The sequence below is a fragment of the Xenopus laevis genome, chromosome 9_10S (assembly GCF_017654675.1).
Source record: "Xenopus laevis strain J_2021 chromosome 9_10S, Xenopus_laevis_v10.1, whole genome shotgun sequence".
Classification (NCBI taxonomy): Eukaryota; Metazoa; Chordata; class Amphibia; order Anura; family Pipidae; genus Xenopus; species Xenopus laevis.
This window is the reverse complement of record NC_054388.1, coordinates 1270049-1288403: the sequence shown is the minus strand read 5'-3', so window position 1 is coordinate 1288403 and position 18355 is coordinate 1270049. Positions and strand designations below refer to the sequence as shown.

The 18355-nt window shown below is 39.6% G+C and overlaps 1 protein-coding gene across 5 annotated transcripts; it reads right to left on the bottom strand.

The window, feature by feature from the left end:
* Positions 1 to 248: 248 nt before the first annotated feature.
* smarce1.S (SWI/SNF related, matrix associated, actin dependent regulator of chromatin, subfamily e, member 1 S homeolog) lies at positions 249 to 18004 on the bottom strand. Of its 5 annotated transcripts, none has more exons than XM_018237955.2 (11): positions 17897 to 18004; positions 17003 to 17048; positions 15810 to 15853; positions 14607 to 14711; positions 10312 to 10392; positions 10024 to 10155; positions 6762 to 6933; positions 3451 to 3623; positions 2173 to 2274; positions 1405 to 1642; positions 249 to 949 (listed from the first exon to the last, which is right to left on the bottom strand). In XM_018237955.2, exons 2-11 carry the CDS (start codon positions 17007 to 17009, stop codon positions 729 to 731), a joined length of 1275 nt encoding a protein of 424 aa, XP_018093444.1. In that variant the 5' UTR covers positions 17010 to 17048; positions 17897 to 18004; the 3' UTR covers positions 249 to 728. The 5 variants fall into 5 exon arrangements, with proteins under 5 accessions (XP_018093444.1, XP_018093441.1, XP_018093442.1 ...); XM_018237952.2 differs by having other exon boundaries at positions 249 to 952; positions 17897 to 18003; XM_018237953.2 differs by having other exon boundaries at positions 249 to 952; positions 17834 to 17902.
* Between the last annotated feature and the right edge of the window lie 351 nt (positions 18005 to 18355).

Here is an 18355-nt window from a genome sequence, read left to right as displayed (position 1 = left end):
GCTAATATAATATATCTGCTAATATAATATATGTCTCTGCTAATATATGTCTCTGCATATACTAATATAATACATGTCTCTGCTAATATAAAAGATGTGTCTGCTAATATAAGATTTCTATCTGCTAATATAATATATGTCTCTGCTAATATAAGATACGTATCTGCTAATATAAGATATGTATCTGCTAATATAAGATATGTATCTGCTAATATAAGATATGTATGCATGCATGGCAGACACAGAGGGATGTTTGATGGAATCGTTTATTTGAAATTCATTTGTAAAAAAAAAAAACAGTAAAGTATTTAACATAAAAAAAACTTCACTTTCTATGCCTCTTATCAATCCCTCACCCCCAAGTTCATCTGTAGCCCTGACAGCTTTTTGCTTTGACAAACTGACTGGGTAAATACAGTGAACCCCCATTAGGGCAAACACAGTGGACGCTCCTCCACATTTGAGCTGACCCTCTTTCCTGTAACCGCCTATAAATGCAGGAGGATCCAGTGTGTCTATGTCCTTAGGGCTAAGGGACCCCACTCTCTGGCTTACTTGGGAGCTCTAATCTTTGCTAGAAGTGAACAGAAGCCGAAGGCTAACAGGCTAAGTAGAAGCTAAATGTGTGTCCTAGCACAAGCCTAATATATTTAGGAATGGCTTTCCCCATGGCCACCCTACAGAAACAGATAAAACACCACAAAACAGATTTAGGTGAATTGCTAGTGTCAGTTCTTGGGATCAGTCTCTTCCGCTACAGAGTCTGTGGTGGGTTCTTCCACGTTGTTACTGTTGCTCTCAGAGCCAGTGTTGCTGTCGCTGGTCCCTTCATCTAGGGTGCTGTCCACTGCCTCCTGCCCACTCTCCTTGTCATCTGGGGTTGATATCCCCTCTTCACCATTTTGTTGGCTCTCACTGGTTTCATCCGGTGGGGGCAGGGAAGGGGTGTCTTCTTTAGAAAAATAAAAAAAATGAAATCACTGGGTGGGGGTAGGTGGCACTTAAGATAGTGGCACCTTCTAAGTCAATTTGCCTATTCCTTGTGCTTTAATAATAATAATAATAATAATAATAATAATGAGCAAAGCTGCACTATTCAATCCTCACGTGAGAGTAACATAATATAAGCCTCAATGCCGCATATGCAGGTCAGAACCAGACCTTAAAGAGAGCGAATGGCTGCCAACGTATTTAAATTAGCGATAGGTTACAGTTTGGAGGTAACACAGTCTGCAGGAATTGATCCAAACAGGGGTATGATGGTTTCCCTCCTCAAGGTTTTGCTGTGATTTAGAATTGATTGCTTCCTCCGCACCTCACTGAAATGACTGTGCAACTATATCTGCTCAATGTCTGGAGCCCATTACTGCACTATACTCAAAACAGAAATTCCCAGACACATACCTGTCTCCATGGGGGTCTCCATAGGGGTCTCTTCCTCCTCAGCCTTTTCTTCTGGTTTTGCCACCTCTTGCTCTTCCTCTGCGGTGGCGACTGCTGCGGCTGCTGCATTTTGATTGCGCTCTGCTTGTTCAGCTGCCTCCTTCTCCCTCTCCTCCTGGCGCTTCCTTGCCTGCTCTTCTGCTTGAGCGATCTCTGCTGCAATCTTATCCATATCCACCTCCACCTTCAAACTACAGAGCTTGACAAGAGAACAGAGAAAATCCCGTGTAAATATAGACTATCCAAAACTTTTTTTTTTTTTACTGCTTTCCATTTTTGAATGTTTTTTTTCTAAAACTGAAGTTTAAATTTGCTGTTCCTCTATCTAGTGCTAACCCTTTATTTACCTGCAAGTCTCACTGAAATGTAAAAAGAGTTGGGGAGCAACAAAAGCATGAAAAAGTGCCAAATAAGGGCATTGATTGGGCTTCTATTTGGACTGTCGGCCTACAGGAGACTCTGTTTAGCTGTTAATTTGGTTTTTATGCAACCAATACAGAAATGTAAAACTAAAGCACCTGCGTTGAGGCCACTGGGAGCAACATCCAAGGGTCAGGGAGCAACATGAACCACTGGTTGTGTATGAAATTAGATTATAAGCTTTTGTGCAAAGGATCCTCTGATCTCATATTCTGGAACTTTGGTTAAGTTATATCAAAGAGATAGAGAGATTCATTTGTGAGAATGATGAATGTTTATTGGGTGATGAGGTTTATGTGAATAATTTACCCGCTTCAACTCATTGTTAAAGGAATCGGTGCTTTCCAAGAATTTTCTCTTCTTTTCCTGGTGTCGATCCTCTATCTGTAACAATTCTGCCTCCAACTTGCGCTGGCAAAAGAAAAGATGGGCAGTTTAGATTCGAGTAAGCGAATTTCATGGACCAGTTTGTATTACGGTTTCAGCAGACTTCTCTTACACTTTGTTAGAGAATAAAGGTTTCTTGAAGTGTTCGGAGAGATTCGTATAAATTTCCCCAGGAATAATAGTGTTAAAAGTAGTAACCCCATCATGGAATTCAATGACTGCCAATCTACCGTATATACTCAAGTATAAGCCGAGGTACCTAATTTTACCTCCAAAAACTGGGAAAGCTTACTGACTCGAGTATAAGCCGAGGGTGAGCAGCAGCTTCTGGTAAGTTTCAATCAAAAAATTGAGGGTTTCTGCTCCCATTGGAGGTGCCGGCGTCTCGTTTTGGACGCCGGTGAATATTCTTGGAGACTATTCTTGGACGCCGGCGACCGTTTTTGCGCTTGACCCGAGTATAAGCCGGGGTAGAGTTTTTCAGCATATTTTGGGGGCTGAAAAACTCGGCTTATACTCGAGTATATACGGTAAGTGAAACAGATCCCTGCCAATCTGACTATCATGGTTTCCTCTCAATATATTTATTTCTGGCAGTTTCGATTTTTTCTGCACCTTTTGTACAAACTGAAGGAGCTCATGTCAAATTAGGGTATTATTTCCTTTTAACAATCAGGACATATGGGAAAACTGGGCTAAAAAACAAACAAAAAAAAACACCTAAAGGAGCCTTCTACCAAATGTGGGTAGCACATTATTTTGGCAACAACCCAAAGGGCTGTCATCCAGTTTCATGACAAACAACGTTTTTTATTAGAGCCTCTGCTTGCGAATTCCAGTCCAGATATGGGACTATGAAAAGAAACACACAGGTAAGTTCTCTTCATGTTAAAATGAGTTGCTTATTTTGAAGCAATGGGCTTGGGATTAATTATGTTCACGCAGACTACACCCAAGGATTTGGGAGAGGCCGGCTTCTGCCCTGTTTCTAGTTATGACATGGAGTAGAGAGACAGGTTTCCTAATAAAAGAAAGGCATGTAGATACTATGACACCTGAAATAAGGATAGTTGGGTTGGGTTCCATATGTACGACCATTGCTGAATATATTCACAATACATAATGGCACATAATGGCAAACTCTGCTTCTCCCTTTGAAATGTAAACTAAAAGGACAAGTGCAAATGTTTTTGTTCTTACCTGGTGCACCATGAGCGACTGAACTTGTCTTTTAAGAACCTGCATTCGAGCAGTCGTGACTACTGAACGGACATCGGGCACCACACTTTCACTGAGAATTTCACTGATCAGTCTGTGATTCCTCTGGAAACGGGCAGCTGCTGTGTGCTTCATGGAGAATCCATCGTCATAATCTGGAAGACATTATAAAGCAAAGGCTCATGGGCGGTGGCATTTAGCAAATAAATCGCCTGAAAATCTGTGGGTGCAAAGGTCCCAGCTCGGGTTATCTGTTGCTATGGTAGCACTTACCCTAGCAACTACACAGTGGTGTTAATGAGGATGGAAAGATGCTCAGTAAAAGGTGGCGCTGAATCCAGCAACCAGAAAGAGACATGTATGCCTATTTAACTGATAAACCAATCACTACACAAAGTTTTGTGTATACAAATGGTCTGTACAGACTGGGGCATGTATATGTCTATGGACCTCTGCAGAGCAGAGAGATAACCCTGGGTGCTCTCACGCATAGTAAAGAAACTATAAAATTATCTGCAAGTTATAACCAGGGATCTGGCGTTTGATTCCAGTTTAGGTGATATCTGCTAGGAGTCTATTCTCCCAGTGTCTTTGTGAGTTTCTTTCAAGCACCCCCACTCATTAAACTTAGACAGGTTAATTGGTTGCGGATAAATAGAGATCCAAGTACGACAGGGACCTTAGATTGTAAGCTCCACAAGGGAAGGAACTGATGAATAATATCCTGTATTAGGTACAACTCAGCTAAGAAATATTATCACTTAGTTATACTGCACTTAAGCACATATATTTATATACAACACTCATACAGTATGTCATATAAACATATACAATGGGAATCATTTTTTTCCTAACCCTAATACAATAAAACTACAAATGCAAAATAATGCATAAACCAGTGGGTAACGCCATTTCGCCTTCCCACCAAAAAAAAGAAATCTTAATAATATTAAACACTTAGCGTGCTTTTTGTGAATTAAAACAGCCATAAAAACATATATTTAGTACTTAGAGTAGAGCTTATTTAGAGGATACATATTAATGGAGGGCAGTTCGGGCGAGATCTAACTTTGCTCTTAGATATTGTTAACATGATGAATACTCGGGAAGCTGTAACATTGCTTTTAGACTGAACTAACAGGTCACGTTGTTACAGCTACAGACTAACAAGTACTAGAATAGATGCTGCAATTAAAATACAACACACACACAAACACGTCCTGCTTGAATAAAGAGAACGCCTATAAATTTTATCTGTCTTATCATTAATGTTCTTGAGTCAACATGAGCCAGTTTTAAGGTTTACTATACAAGGGACAGTAAATACAATTCTACTGATTGAAATCAAAATATTGTGTTCCCTCGATCCCACCAAACTGCTCCATCAACATTCCAGTATACACCGTGCCAATCAGTTTTGACTGTCCCAAATGGGCCATTTTATAAACTAGGGATTATTTTATGGAATATCTTTTGGAAAATCAAGAATCATCCGACAGGGGCTTCAGGTTTTACTTAGGGATGCACCGAAGAAAAAGGAAATCCGTTTTTTAAAAATCGGGATTATTTGGATCAAATGTAGTCTATGGGAGATGGCCTTTCTGTAATTCAGAGCTTTCTGGATAACAGGTCCCATACCTGAACCCCATTAAGCTGTTGCGGGATTCTCCAGGTTCAGAAAGAGCAACATGAGGGAGATGTGGAAGAGCTCACATTCCAGTGTTCCCGAGCAAGACAGGGTATAGAAGTTATACTATGTCAAGCACAAGAGGGAGCTGTAATGCTCGATTTGTCAGACATTAATATATAAGTATAGAAAATATAATCAGCATTTCCCAAGTATAGAAGTACAGACATTTTGTCTGTGAGTTTAACTTATTCTTCATATAGTTATTAATGCAAATAAAGTATTCCAAAAGTACAGTTAGAATTAGTACTCTATAATACACGAGCTAAAGCTCTTAACTACAAGTAGGGATGCACCGAATCCAGGATTCGGTTCGGGATTCGGCCAGGATTCGGCCTTTTTCAGCCAAATCCTTCTGCCCGGCCAAACCAAATCCGAATTTGCATATGCAAATTAGGGGCGGGAGGGAAATTGCGTGACTTTTTGTCACAAAACAAGGAAGTAAAAAATGTTTTCCCCTTCCCACCCCTAATTTGCATATGCAAATTAGAGTTCGGATTCGTTCGAATCTTTCAAGAAGGATTCGGGGGTTCGGCTGAATCCAAAAAAGTGGATTCGGTGCACCCCTAACTACAAGGGTTTTGGAAATAATACTCAGCAGGTCTGGAAGAGTACACTTGTATAGGGGGGTTTAGTTTATGATCGTTTAGCCACTTTTATGAGTTAAAAGCCGTCATTCACCTTCCAAACACTTGTTTCAGTTCAATTGTTTTTAACCAGCAATAAAGACTTTTTTCAATTACTTTCCATTTTTTACTGTTTTTTCAAAATCTAACTTTAAAGTTTAATGTCTCTGGTGTTTGAGTCGGGCAGCTCAGTAATTCAGGCCCAGGCTCTAAACGGTTACAATTTTGCTTCATTTCTCAGTAGAATCTATGGGGAATATAAGTGCAACTATTATATCAATTCTACCAGCATATAACATAGTAAGTAAGGTTGAAAAAAAGACACTTAACCATCAAGTTCTACCTTTTTTTTTTTTTTTTTTTTAAAGCTGTCTAACTGCCAGTTGATCCAGAGGAAGGCAAATAACCCATCTGAAGCCTCTCCAATTTGCCTCAGAGGGGGTAAAAATTCCTTCCTGACTCCAAAATGGCAATCGGACTAGTCCCGGGATCAACGTATACTATGAGCTATCTCAGCATACCTTTAATGAAACAGGGATTCTGCTCAGCAGGGAAAAAAGATAAAAAATGTATTAACTAAATGTATCCATTAAGAGAAGTTTACGGGGTCGGTGACCTCCTCCCTTCCCAGAGCTGCTTTAGAAGGTGGAAAATTAAACTTTATAACTCAATATTAAAAAAACGGCCACACATAGAAAATAGAAAGTGTCTATTTCTGGTGAATGTCTAAAAAAAACTATTTAAAGGTGAACAACCCCTTTAAGTTTGCCCATGTCGAGTAACCTATAGCAACCAACAAGAAGTTGGCTTTTAAACAGGTAGCCACTAAATCCTACCTGCTGATTGGTTGTTATGGGTTACTGCTCTTGGGCAAACTTAGCACCTTTAATTACACATGGGGGTTTGACTAGAGGTGGCACAAGCCAAAAGGACTGCTATCTTCGGCCGTATACATTTTCTAGGAAGGCAAGGTCACTAACCGTCCGGATCTTCAGCAGGCTGGATGCTCATGTATGGCTCCCCCTTGTCTATACGCGACTGCCTCTGGCGACTTTCCTCTTCGAGTGCGGCTTCAGCTCGGCTTTTGGCACTGATGTAAGCAAGATAAGTAGGAGAGTTGTGGTAGGTCTTCATCGATTCATTGTACTCAATCTAAAGTGGGGGAAAAACATATTATGGGCATTGAATATATAGTGATCAGCAAGTCATGCCTTGACTGCAGATCGATGCTTCTAAATGGCAATGAAATGCTTCTGAAAATGCAGTAAACAAACTAGAAACACATTTAAAGAAGACAAACGTATTGTGAATTAGAATTGGATACAATAGATTTAACATGCCTGTAGCACTGGATAGAAATGTCAGATTCATTTCTTAATTGCTTACATGAGCAGTACCTAAGAAACTAACGATGAAACGCTTATTAAGCGAGGGAAAGTAGGATCAATCATGTGCCGTGTGTATCAATGTTTATATCTAAAGGTTTTTAATAAAACACATTCTCATTTCACCACTTTATTTATTTTATGTATATTTGTTTCTCCGTAGCTCTGACAGCTATTAAACAATCTGGGCAGACAATATATAAGCTCCAAAGCCAGTCGGGTTGTGTAAATCACCTGTAACTTTTTAACAGAACCATGGGCAATATATATATATATATATATATATATATATATATATATATATATATATATATATATAACATCATCAGAAATGTTTGGGGAAATACGGGGCAAATACAGAAAGAGCCAAGACGCAAATAAAAGTAGCAAATGCCAGCCATGCACATTTTACAATCTAACCCAACTTTGCTCCACCCAGTAAAGATATCTGGGTAGCAGGGGGCCGTAAAGTATCCAAAATAATCCCAGTTTGGGGTGTGCTACTTTTTCTACACTGGTGCTGCTTTTTGCAGTTCCCCCTTTAATGCACTGAAAGACACACGCAAATGATTAGCCACATTTATTTTAAGAAAGAAGGAATCTGTAAAAAGAAAATTACCAGCAAAATAAGTGAGGCTTAATCAAATCGAATGTGGGATTTTTCACTTGGGGATACTGTTACACGCAATGGTGTTGGAAAGGTTTAAATAGAATTCTTACTGCTGTCATTTAATATAAACCATTTCAACTTATGACATGGGGAGGCACATTTATCCAGGGTCGAATTTCAAATTCATAGGAGTTTTTTTTTTTTTAAAACTCCCATAAATCCAACTAGTCGAAAATGTATTAATAAAATCAAATTTTTCCAACTCGGGACGAATTAAAACAAACCAAAATTATTTTAATCTTATTAGATAAAACTCGTTTCTAGTTTTTTCTCTGTAGAAACTGGAATGTCAGGAAGGCTGCAAACATCTCCAAGTTGATCCCAGGACTTCTCCCATTGACTTAAACAGCAATTCGGTAGGTTTTAGGTGGCGAATAGTCGAATTCGGGCCAGAGTATTATAAATATTAAAACTTGAATTAGAGTTTTTTAAGTTTGGATAATTCCCTAGTCGAATTTGACAGTTTTGAACATAAAAAAATTCTACATTTTCAATTCGATAAATCTGCCCCAAAGTGGCTTTAATGAGAAACTGGTTTTAAATTTAAATTTTGAAATCCAAGATTAAAAAATATCCACTTTAAGCCTTATTTATTTGGGGAAAATCTTTGCTCCTGAAGTAGAAACTGATGGGAGACACAATGTGAATAAGCAGGTTACATGAAAAGGTAGCCATGTAAATGTACTGCCACTACTTCACATATATGAAGGCTGGAATTACTAGGGAAGCATTTATAACTGCAGTTATTTATTGCCCAACTGCATATAAATTGAAAATTTAGTGTAGATTAATAAGCATAGGCCAAGTATCACGTTTAATAAGCATAGGCCAAGTATCACTACTCTGCTGGAACCCACTCACTTGTGTGTTCTTACCCAGAGGCCCTGTGTTGGCCCGGGTTCAGACTCATGTGGAAGATTTCAGTGAAAAATATGCCTAATTGTACCTGTCTGTGGTGCTCAGTGTGGCTGCACCCAAACCGATGCAGTGGGCGGATGCCAGAGGAAGGGCTGTTTCTCTGCCTGCACTTTTATGCAGGCCAAGGAACAGCCCTGTGTGGATCCTATTGGTGGAAAACCATTTTCCATTTCTAGGTTTATTTGAAAATTATTGTTTGGTACTTTCCTATGAAAATGAGATTAATGAACATCTATAACACCAGTTACACGGTTCCCTTGTCTTCAGACAACTGTTTCACAGGGACTGGCCTTTTCAAAGGTACATGGTCACGCTATATCCCCATTGGCACATGTATATATATCACTAGCCAGATATGACCCCTCTGCAAGTCAGTAGTGAGCTGATCAGGCTGCAACTTAATCCAAGCGATTGCATTAGTGTGAGCTGAAGCGGTTAGAAGGCATATGTATATATCTTTTCTTACCTCAGATCATTTACAGCACAAATCTTCTTTTGTAGGGAGCAGTGCACCTCAGAAATATATTTAACCAGTTGGTAAAACATTTGCAATGCTAAAAATCCAAGAACCTTCCATCACAAAGCTGCCTGCTTAAATACTGATGGCCCCACTACTGGAACATTTAATCTTAACAATTGACTGAACTGCTGAAGAGACTAGTTAATGGACGTTAATCTAGGTAGGGGCAGAGATGAGAGGCGCAAGCAGCCAGGGTACTTTACCAAGACTAGTGGTGTAACTAGTTATTAATGGGCCCCACAGCTAATTTTTTAGGCCACAAAAATTTCTAGAGCTTGACTTGTTTTACCAACAGGTATACTTCTCTTGGGCCTCCCTACAGCCGCAGGGTCTGATTCCTCTATAGTTATGCCCCAGACCAATACACTGTATGCTGAGCAAGCAAAAAAAAATCTATATGGTGAGGGCTGTTTATTTATAAATACAATGGGAAAAGCTAAATTTGAATAAATCTGAGCTTGAACCCTTTAAAAGAAAAACAAACAAAAAATAAACCACCATTAAGTTTTCAGCTTTTTAAAACTCCAGCCCACCAACTATTACTACTACGGAGCATTAAATGGATATATTCCTTTTGGATACTTTCAACGGATATTTTCCAGCCTGGGACCTAGTGAACAAAACTGGCAACCCTAACATTTCAGAGAAAACAAGAGTGGCAAACCTTAGGCTCTATTGGGATGGGATTTGAAAAAAAAAATATTGATTTTCTTTGATTTGATTGGTTTTCTACTACTAGTTCCTCGTACCTTTTCAGCTTCATATTCGTTCAAGTACTCTTGCTTCTCCTCATCGGTTAGGTCTCGCCACATCCCACCAATGATCTTGCCAATCTCCCACAACTTAAGGTCAGGGTTGGAAGCCTTCACTTGGTCCCAGACCTATTCAAAGACATCGGGGCATGGAGAGGGTTTTTTATTAAGGTGGCGAATGTTTTTAACTATAATGGTTTGGTGTAGTTTAGTGGCAGTTAAGTGGGGCCCTGGAATTTCATATTAGTGGTGCACAGTCTCTCATTCCCCAAACTGGTCACTTACCTTCCTGCTGTATCTCATATATGGCATCAATGGCTTATCTGGAGGCTTAGGAGGTTTTGGTATAGTAATGCCTGATGATGCCTAAAAAATGAAAAACAACAGATTAACTGAATGCAAAAACAAATCCCATTTTTAACAATTCACTGTTTATAAAACACTTAAATTGCAGTGATCAAAGTATCATGAAATGCAGAGTTTTGTACATGTGCACTGAAATCAGAAGCCATAATATGAACACATACAACATATATACTCGTTATTCAAACTCTTTAATACACAGATACAATTGGCACAGATGCTGATGCTACTTGAGCTGCCAGGTAGAAAATATACTGTTGCCTGACATTGCTGGTCTATGGCACATAATACAGACTGAACAATCAGCACATGATTTTGCTTGGTTGTCGCTATCAGATTTAAGCATAAGGAAGAGTGCATATGTTTTCGTTTTCTAGTCTTATTTGGCCTCGAGGAAATGCAATTGTCTTCACTATTGGCAAATAAATTCAACAAATCCATTTAGTTGCCCGTTACTAAAGCTACAAGAAGTATCAGGCCCAAATACAAAATCACCTTCTAGAAGTAGCGAATCATTTATATAGTGCCAGCAAGTTACAGTGGTGTACAATAATATAGAACAGGGTTACGGAAAAAAAAAAGAGCCCTTAAAGGGATACTGTCATGGGAAAAACATTTTTTTTTTCAAAATGAATCAGTTAATAGTGCTGCTCCAGCAGAATTCTGCACTGAAATCCATTTCTCAAAAGAGCAAACTGATTTTTTTTTATCATTAATTTTGAAATCTGACATGGGGCTAGACATTTTGTCATTTCCCAGCTGCCCCTGGTCATGTGACTTGTGCCTGCACTTTAAGAGAGAAATGCTTTTTGGCAGGCTGCTGTTTTTCCTTCTCAATGTAACTGAATGTGTCTCAGGGGGACCTGGATTTTACTATTGAGTGTTGTTCTTAGATCTACCAGGCAGCTGTTATCTTGTGTTAGGGAGCTGCTATCTGGTTACCTTCCCATTGTTCTGCTGTTTGGCTGCTGGGGGGGGAGGGAGGGGGGTGATATCACTCCAACTTGCAGTACAGCAGTAAAGAGTGATTGAAGTTTATCAGAGCATAAGTCACATGACTTGGGGCAGCTGGGAAATTGACAGTATGTCTAGCCCCATGTCAGATTTCAAAATTGAATATAAAAAAATCTGTTTGCTCTTTTGAAAAATGAATTTCAGTGCAGAATTCTGCTGGAGCAGCACTATTAACTGATTCATTTTGAAGAAATTTTTTTTTCCCATGACAGTATCCCTTTAATATTCCAGTTCTTTACAAGAACATAGGGAAGCAAAAAAGGAATGTGTTGTGTAAGATCAGATGCATGGGTATATGCACAGGCCAGACTGTAAGGGGACTAGTACAGGAGGATACTATGCTAGAATGCATATTCTGATTTTCTAAGCAAATGGAAGATGTGAGGGTTTAGTTTCCCTTTAATAATACTATGCACTGTACTAGATGTGCAAGTAGTGACAGTACTGATTTTGGGCTGCAGATGGTGCTCACAGGCTAGCTTTCTCATTTTTATACTAACAATCATCTTTTGTTACAGCCATTCATCTCCAAACTGGATCAGTTCTAGGAAGTGCCACAGCCTCATAATATCATTACTGGCACATGTAGTGCATTTAAATTTAATAGTACCTGAAGCTCTTCTTCTCTGACTTCTTCACTATGTCCTCACCTCTGACATAAATGAATCCATGTATGCAAAGACAATTTGCTCAGCCAAATACAATTATTAACGGGTTGGGTTTTCTTGCTATTTACTGAACTTAACAGGAAAGGCAGAAGCTACTCCATGTTTGCAGTACTTGCAAGGTAGATAATTGAATTATCAGTATTCAACCCTTTCCTTCACCCTTTGTTGTGACAGTTTTGCTTGGTGCATCCATACAAATACTAAATATTGTGTATAGCAACAATGATATTGGAAACTCAAATGAGAAACAAGTGATAGGGAAAGAACTAATCATGTCTCAGGATGAACATTAGCAAGTTAGGTTGGCACAGAAGTGAACTGAATTACTTTGATGTGCATGTTAAACCAAGTCACTGGCATCAGACCAAAAATAAAGCATGTACTCTGTATAAACAAACTCCTCCATTCCCACAGCTGTAGGTGCATGTGAGCTGATGAGTTTATTATACAACAGGGAAGAGATAAAGTGCAAAATTTCTTTGTTTTAATTGCACAACTTCGTGCAAGAGTTGCTTTAAACAAGATGCTCACCACAGGCCCTATATCTGTACAGGTATGGGACCTGTTATCCAGTATGCTTGGACTTGGGGTTTTCCGGATAACGGATCTTTCTGTAATTTGGGTCTTCATGCCTTAAGTCTACTAGAAATTCATTTAAACATTAAATAAACCCAATAGGCTGGTTTTGCTTCCAATAAGGATTAATTATATCTTAGTTGGGATCAAGTACAAGCTACTGTTTTATTATTACAGAGAAAAAGAAAATCATTTTAAAAAAAATTGGATTATTTGGATAAAATGGAGTCTATGGGAGACAGCCTTTCCATAATTTGGAGCTTTCTGGATATGGGGTTTCCGGATAAGGGATCCTATACCTGTACAATGGTATATACTGTCCCTTTAAGCTCAACAATTTATCTGCATAATAAAGATTTTGTAAGTGAATACATGGGATGTGTGAGTAGGGCAAGAATGGTGATTAACAGAGAATACAGAAACGAAGCACTCAACACAATTAAACACAAGCCCAACTGAAAGAATTCATGTCCAAAAGATGGTTAATTACAACCAGAGCACTGCAAGGAGTATATGCTTAGACTACAAATAAAATATACAGGAAAGTCATATAGATACAATTGGTCCTGCTGTGTGTATGAATGGGACAGAGACAGATATGAATGATGTATAATCTCTACAAAAGAACAGCAGAATTAAGTTGGCGCTATCGAAAGCATAGTATATAAAATAAGCACAAAAAGGGTTTGGTTTGAATAAGAAGAGTACAGCTTTAAAGGGATACTGTCATGGGAAAAAAAAATTTTTTCAAAATGAATCAGTTAATAGTGCTGCTCCAGCAGAATTCTGCACTGAAATCCATTTCTCAAAAGAACAAACAGATTTTTTTTATATTCAATTTTGACATTGGGCTAGACATATTGTCGGTTTCCCAGCTGCCCCAGTCATGTGACTTGTGCTCTGATAAACTTCAGTCGCTCTTTACTGATATCACCCCTTCCTCCCCCCCCAGCAGCCAAACAACAGAACAATGGGAAGGTAACCAGATAGCAGCTCCCTAACACAAGATAACAGCTGCTGGTAGATCTAAGAACAACACTCAATAGTAAAAACCCATGTCTCACTGAGACACATTCAGTTACATTGAGAATGAAAAACAGCAAAAAAAAAAAAAAAATCTGTTTACTCTTTTGAGAAATGGATTTCAGTGCAAAATTCTGCTGGAGCAGCACTATTAACTGATGTGTTTTGAAAAAACATGTTTTCCGATGACAGTTAACTGCTAAACTTACTAGTGCTATATAAATAACTGATTATCATTTGGCTCGGTGCTCTCTTCAAAAATGAAAAGAAATGAATGACTTGTAAGAGGTTGTAATGTGATTACATGTGATGTCACCCTTTACACACAAATCAAGGCCTGTAGTTTCAAGGTTGTATTGCCGACAACCTAAACTGAAGCCAACCTGAACGCTCCATTCATTGGTGATCAAAGTAAAGCTGAATCTGATGTGCCCAATACAGGGACGTATTCAAGCCTTTTAGAGATCTCTATAAACCTCAAAATAATGGCAATGTGCCCAAGCTTGCAATAGTATGGAGCTCAGATACGCACAGACCTTAAATGGCAATAGCTGGCTACATGGCTATAGAACTAGAATTTATCCTGCTGAAATAGACACAAACAAAAGTGCACAAGTAATAAGACCACTGCTGGGTGGTAGTTAATATGGAAACAACCAATCATAGGACTGTGGGCTGTGTTCCTCTGCCTTCAACAAACGATGGAGTGGAGGGCAATGGCCTTTGATGTTTACAGCTTAAAAACTTTAAATGTAATGAACACCCATGCAAATATGATTATTTACAGATTATGCAAACAAATTAATGCAAAGCATTCCAGTCAATGCTGATGCAAAATTTGCTTTTCACCACTGCTGTTTCAATATCAGCTTTCCCCAAACACCAGCTTCAACTGTGCAGTAACGCCAAGCATGACGTATCAAGTGATTCTCCTACCGTGGCCCTGCTGTTGCTGCCTGCGTTCCCTCCCAGCCTGTAGTTGTTGTAGGCAAGATGGCTGTATGGATTGTATCCCACAAACCCTGGTGTGCTGGGCATTTGCTGATGGAAACAAATGAGACAAAAACACAAATGAGAAATGAGCTCAAACTAGTGGGGAAAACAATTATATGCAAAGGAGGCCAGAATTTCTCTAGTTTAATAGCAATTTATATTCAAAAATGGACATCTGAAAGTTACAGTTGCTAAAGACACTTTAAGGGGCAGATTAAACAAGGGTCGAGTTGCAACTCTAGTTGTTCAAGGATTTACAATGAATTGTACATATTCAGGCCTGTCTAGTGGCTTAGGGAGTTTATATGGCCTCCAGCCTGCTTAGAGGCTCCCTAGATTTCTTTCTATAACGTCATATTAATATAATTTGGTCTGACAAAAAAAAGCTGTATATTAAAAGCTGTAAAGTCCACTTCACTGGAAATAGTAACAGGTCCGATCTGATAAAACTTAGAATCTTTGGATATGCAGTGCATGGTGATTGCAATGAACCAATGTCTCTAATCAGGTTAGATCGTTTGAGCACTCAGTGTTTTTAACAGCTACAGAAATTAACATTATTAAATGTAAGAGTGCTAGTGATTTGGGGACATTCCAAAACAAAGCTTAAAAGATATGAACAGGGTGTACTTTATGAATGATGTAGTTAAGGAAGGGTGAAATGTGTTTTATAAAATCACTGACCATTACCTTATATATTTCAAAAAAAGGGACTGGAAAAACCCAAAAATTCACACTTCACAAACACACAAAATGACCGCACACATTGGACAGACGCTCACCATGTATTTTATGAGAAGCAGGTATGGGATTTTATTTTACAGAGAGACTCAAAATAGTTTTGTTGCCCATTAAAAGATATTTTCTCATTTTAAACCACAAAATTGTGTTTTACAATTAGAGCACATCTATTGACTGGGTTTAGTATTGTATCTTGAATTCATTTCAAGCTCAATTTGTCTCGTGTGTAAAGTATGGCCCAGCTGTAGCAATCACATAGGTGCCATTTCACAAGGCCATTTGGGTCCATTTGTGAACAGACTTGTTACCATGCGGCACCCAAACAACCTTCTGCAATAGCACCATTGATTAATGACAGTACTCATTTCTTTATAATATAATCGTTGACAATTTTATTTTACTCACTGCAGCGGGAGCCGGAGCTGGAGGTGGAGCATATGAGGGTCGTTCTGTAGAAAACACAATAGAAAACAGTATATTATTTATTGCAGATTTATAAAAAACCATCATTAATGAACTAGGGCCTCTTGTGTATTTCCTGGGGGCTTGATTTGGAGATATGCAAATGATAATTACAAATAAAGAACAACTTGTTGCACAATCAACACCTTCTCTTCATAGTTTTATTTAGAGAAGATTGACAGTTGATAGAATTCTTCCACTGGTTGATACATACATCTTTAAAGGGGAAGGAAACCTAGTCGGCGCAAAAACCCTCCCCCCCTCCAGTGTGTTGCCCACCCTCCCTCCTACCCCCTGGCCTACCCGTCCCGCTGGGCAAATGCCCCTAACTTCTTACTTACCCTTCTGCGCAGGTTCACAGACGACATCTTCTTCCACGTGATCTTCTTCCTGCTTTGACCAGCGTTTTGGCGCATGCGCAATAGGAGCATTTCGCTGGTACGGATCTACTGCGCATGCGCCAAAAGTCACGAAGTTTTCTGATTTTCGTTTTCTTGACTTTTGGCGCATGCGCAGTAGATCGTACCGGCAAAAGAGCTCCTACTGCGCATGCGCCGGTTAAAGCAGGAAGAAGATCGCGTGGAAGAAGATGTCGTCTGTGAACTCCCGGGACTGGACCTGCGCAGAAGGGTAAGTAACAAGTTAGGGGCATTTGCCCAGCGGGATGGGTAGGCCAGGGGGGAGGAGGGAGGGGGGCAACACACGGGAGGGGGGGGGAGGGTTTTTGCGCCGATTAGGTTTCCTTCACCTTTAAAGGGGTTTGGCACCTTTGTGTTAACTGTTAGTATGATGTAGAGAGGGGGACAATTTGCAATTGGTTTTCATTTTTATTACTTGTGGTTTTCGAGTTATTTAGCTTTTTATTCAGCAGCTCTCCAGTTTGCAATTTCAGCCATCTGGTTGCTAGGGTCCAAATGACCATTGTAACCATTCATTAATTTGAGCAAGAGACTGGATTATGAATAGGAGATAAATATATATATATATATATATATAGAAGAGGCAAATAACAACACTATAAAAAATGTCGACCATTTGAAAAGTTGCTTTTGGCGATTCTATAACATACTAAAAGTTTATGTAGAGGTGAACCACCCCTTTAAAGGATTATATAAAATGGCAAAAGGTGAACTTACTCGACATGTTTGCAGATTTCTTTGGTTCAGACCTCTCCCATAGAACCTACAATAATACAAAAAAAAAAACATGTAGAATTAAGAAATGTGCGTAAGGCAAAAACAACAACAATAGACACTCAGGCTGAGCCAAGGAGCCCAGAGAGACAGGAGCTGGTTTTGTGAGTAGTGATTGGTCACCGTTATATCAGTGATCTCAATACAGTCATATGTCTGATTCTATACAACAACATTATGTGGCCTCCAATACAAGACAAGAGAGGGGGAGCACATTGGATATATAGACTGTAACATGAGACACACACATTATTGGATATATAGACTGTAACATGAGACACACATTATTGGATATATAGACTGTAACATGAGACACATTATTGGATATATAGACTGTAACATGAGACACACACATTATTGGATATATAGACTGTAACATGAGACACACATATTGGCTGCACAGGCTACAAGGACAACAAGTAGTGGATTGAGTGTTTAGTGCAGGGCTGTATAGAGATCGGTGCAGTCTGCAGCAGGGGGTGGAAACGATGGATCCAAAGTGCTGAGGTGCCGATAATAATAATAAATAAGAGGGGGGGGGGCACATATAACAAGACCACGGGGAAGGCCCATCAGCAGAACAGACAAAGGAGCTGAATGAACCTCACGATTTGCCCTTTTCCCCATTAATAAAGAGACATGAGCTGAATGTCCCTTCCCCTCAGGCCTACTCATACTACTACTGCTACTATTACTGCTCCTGGGTCTCGTCTTATCGACCACTCGCACTCCCGACCAGCCCGGTCCTAATTAGCCACATAGCAAGCACCTTACCCCACTGAGTCCTCCCGTATAACCTCCCGCACTACCCCCGGCCAGTTCCACAGCCGCACTCACCTCCTCTTTGTTCCTCTCACAGGAACCAGCGCCGCTCTCTCAACTTCCGTTTCCGCATTTCCGCTACAGCCTCCGACACAGGCGGGCGAGTAGCGGTGCATTCTGGGAGATGTAGGACATTACAGTACAACGGCGCTAAAGATTATTCCTCTTTGCTGAGGCAGCACTTAAACAAACAACACACACGTTACACATCCCAGTGACTTTTAATGATCATTTTGGTGTAAAAACGCGAGTTTATTTCAGAGATGTAGTGAGTGAAACACTGAACAGACTTGTCACATGGGATTGTTGGATTTGCAGTCCCTGAAGAAAATGATTGTTTTGCGCTTGATAATTCCAGAGGCAAAGTACATGATATTTATAATATGATTTTTCAGCCTGTACAGTGTTGCCCAGTTGGGTATAAACAGGTCCTGAGTGGCTTTCCAAGTACACAGAGACCCAAACAGCCCCCCA

Coding starts and splice junctions, on each gene's coding strand:
- smarce1.S (XM_018237952.2), bottom strand. Junction 6,934..10,023: donor ACGAATATGAAGCTGAAAAG/GTACGAGGAACT, acceptor CCCCCACTTTAG/ATTGAGTACAATGAATCGAT. Junction 1,643..2,172: donor TTAACAATGAGTTGAAGCGG/GTAAATTATTCA, acceptor TCTCTTGTCAAG/CTCTGTAGTTTGAAGGTGGA.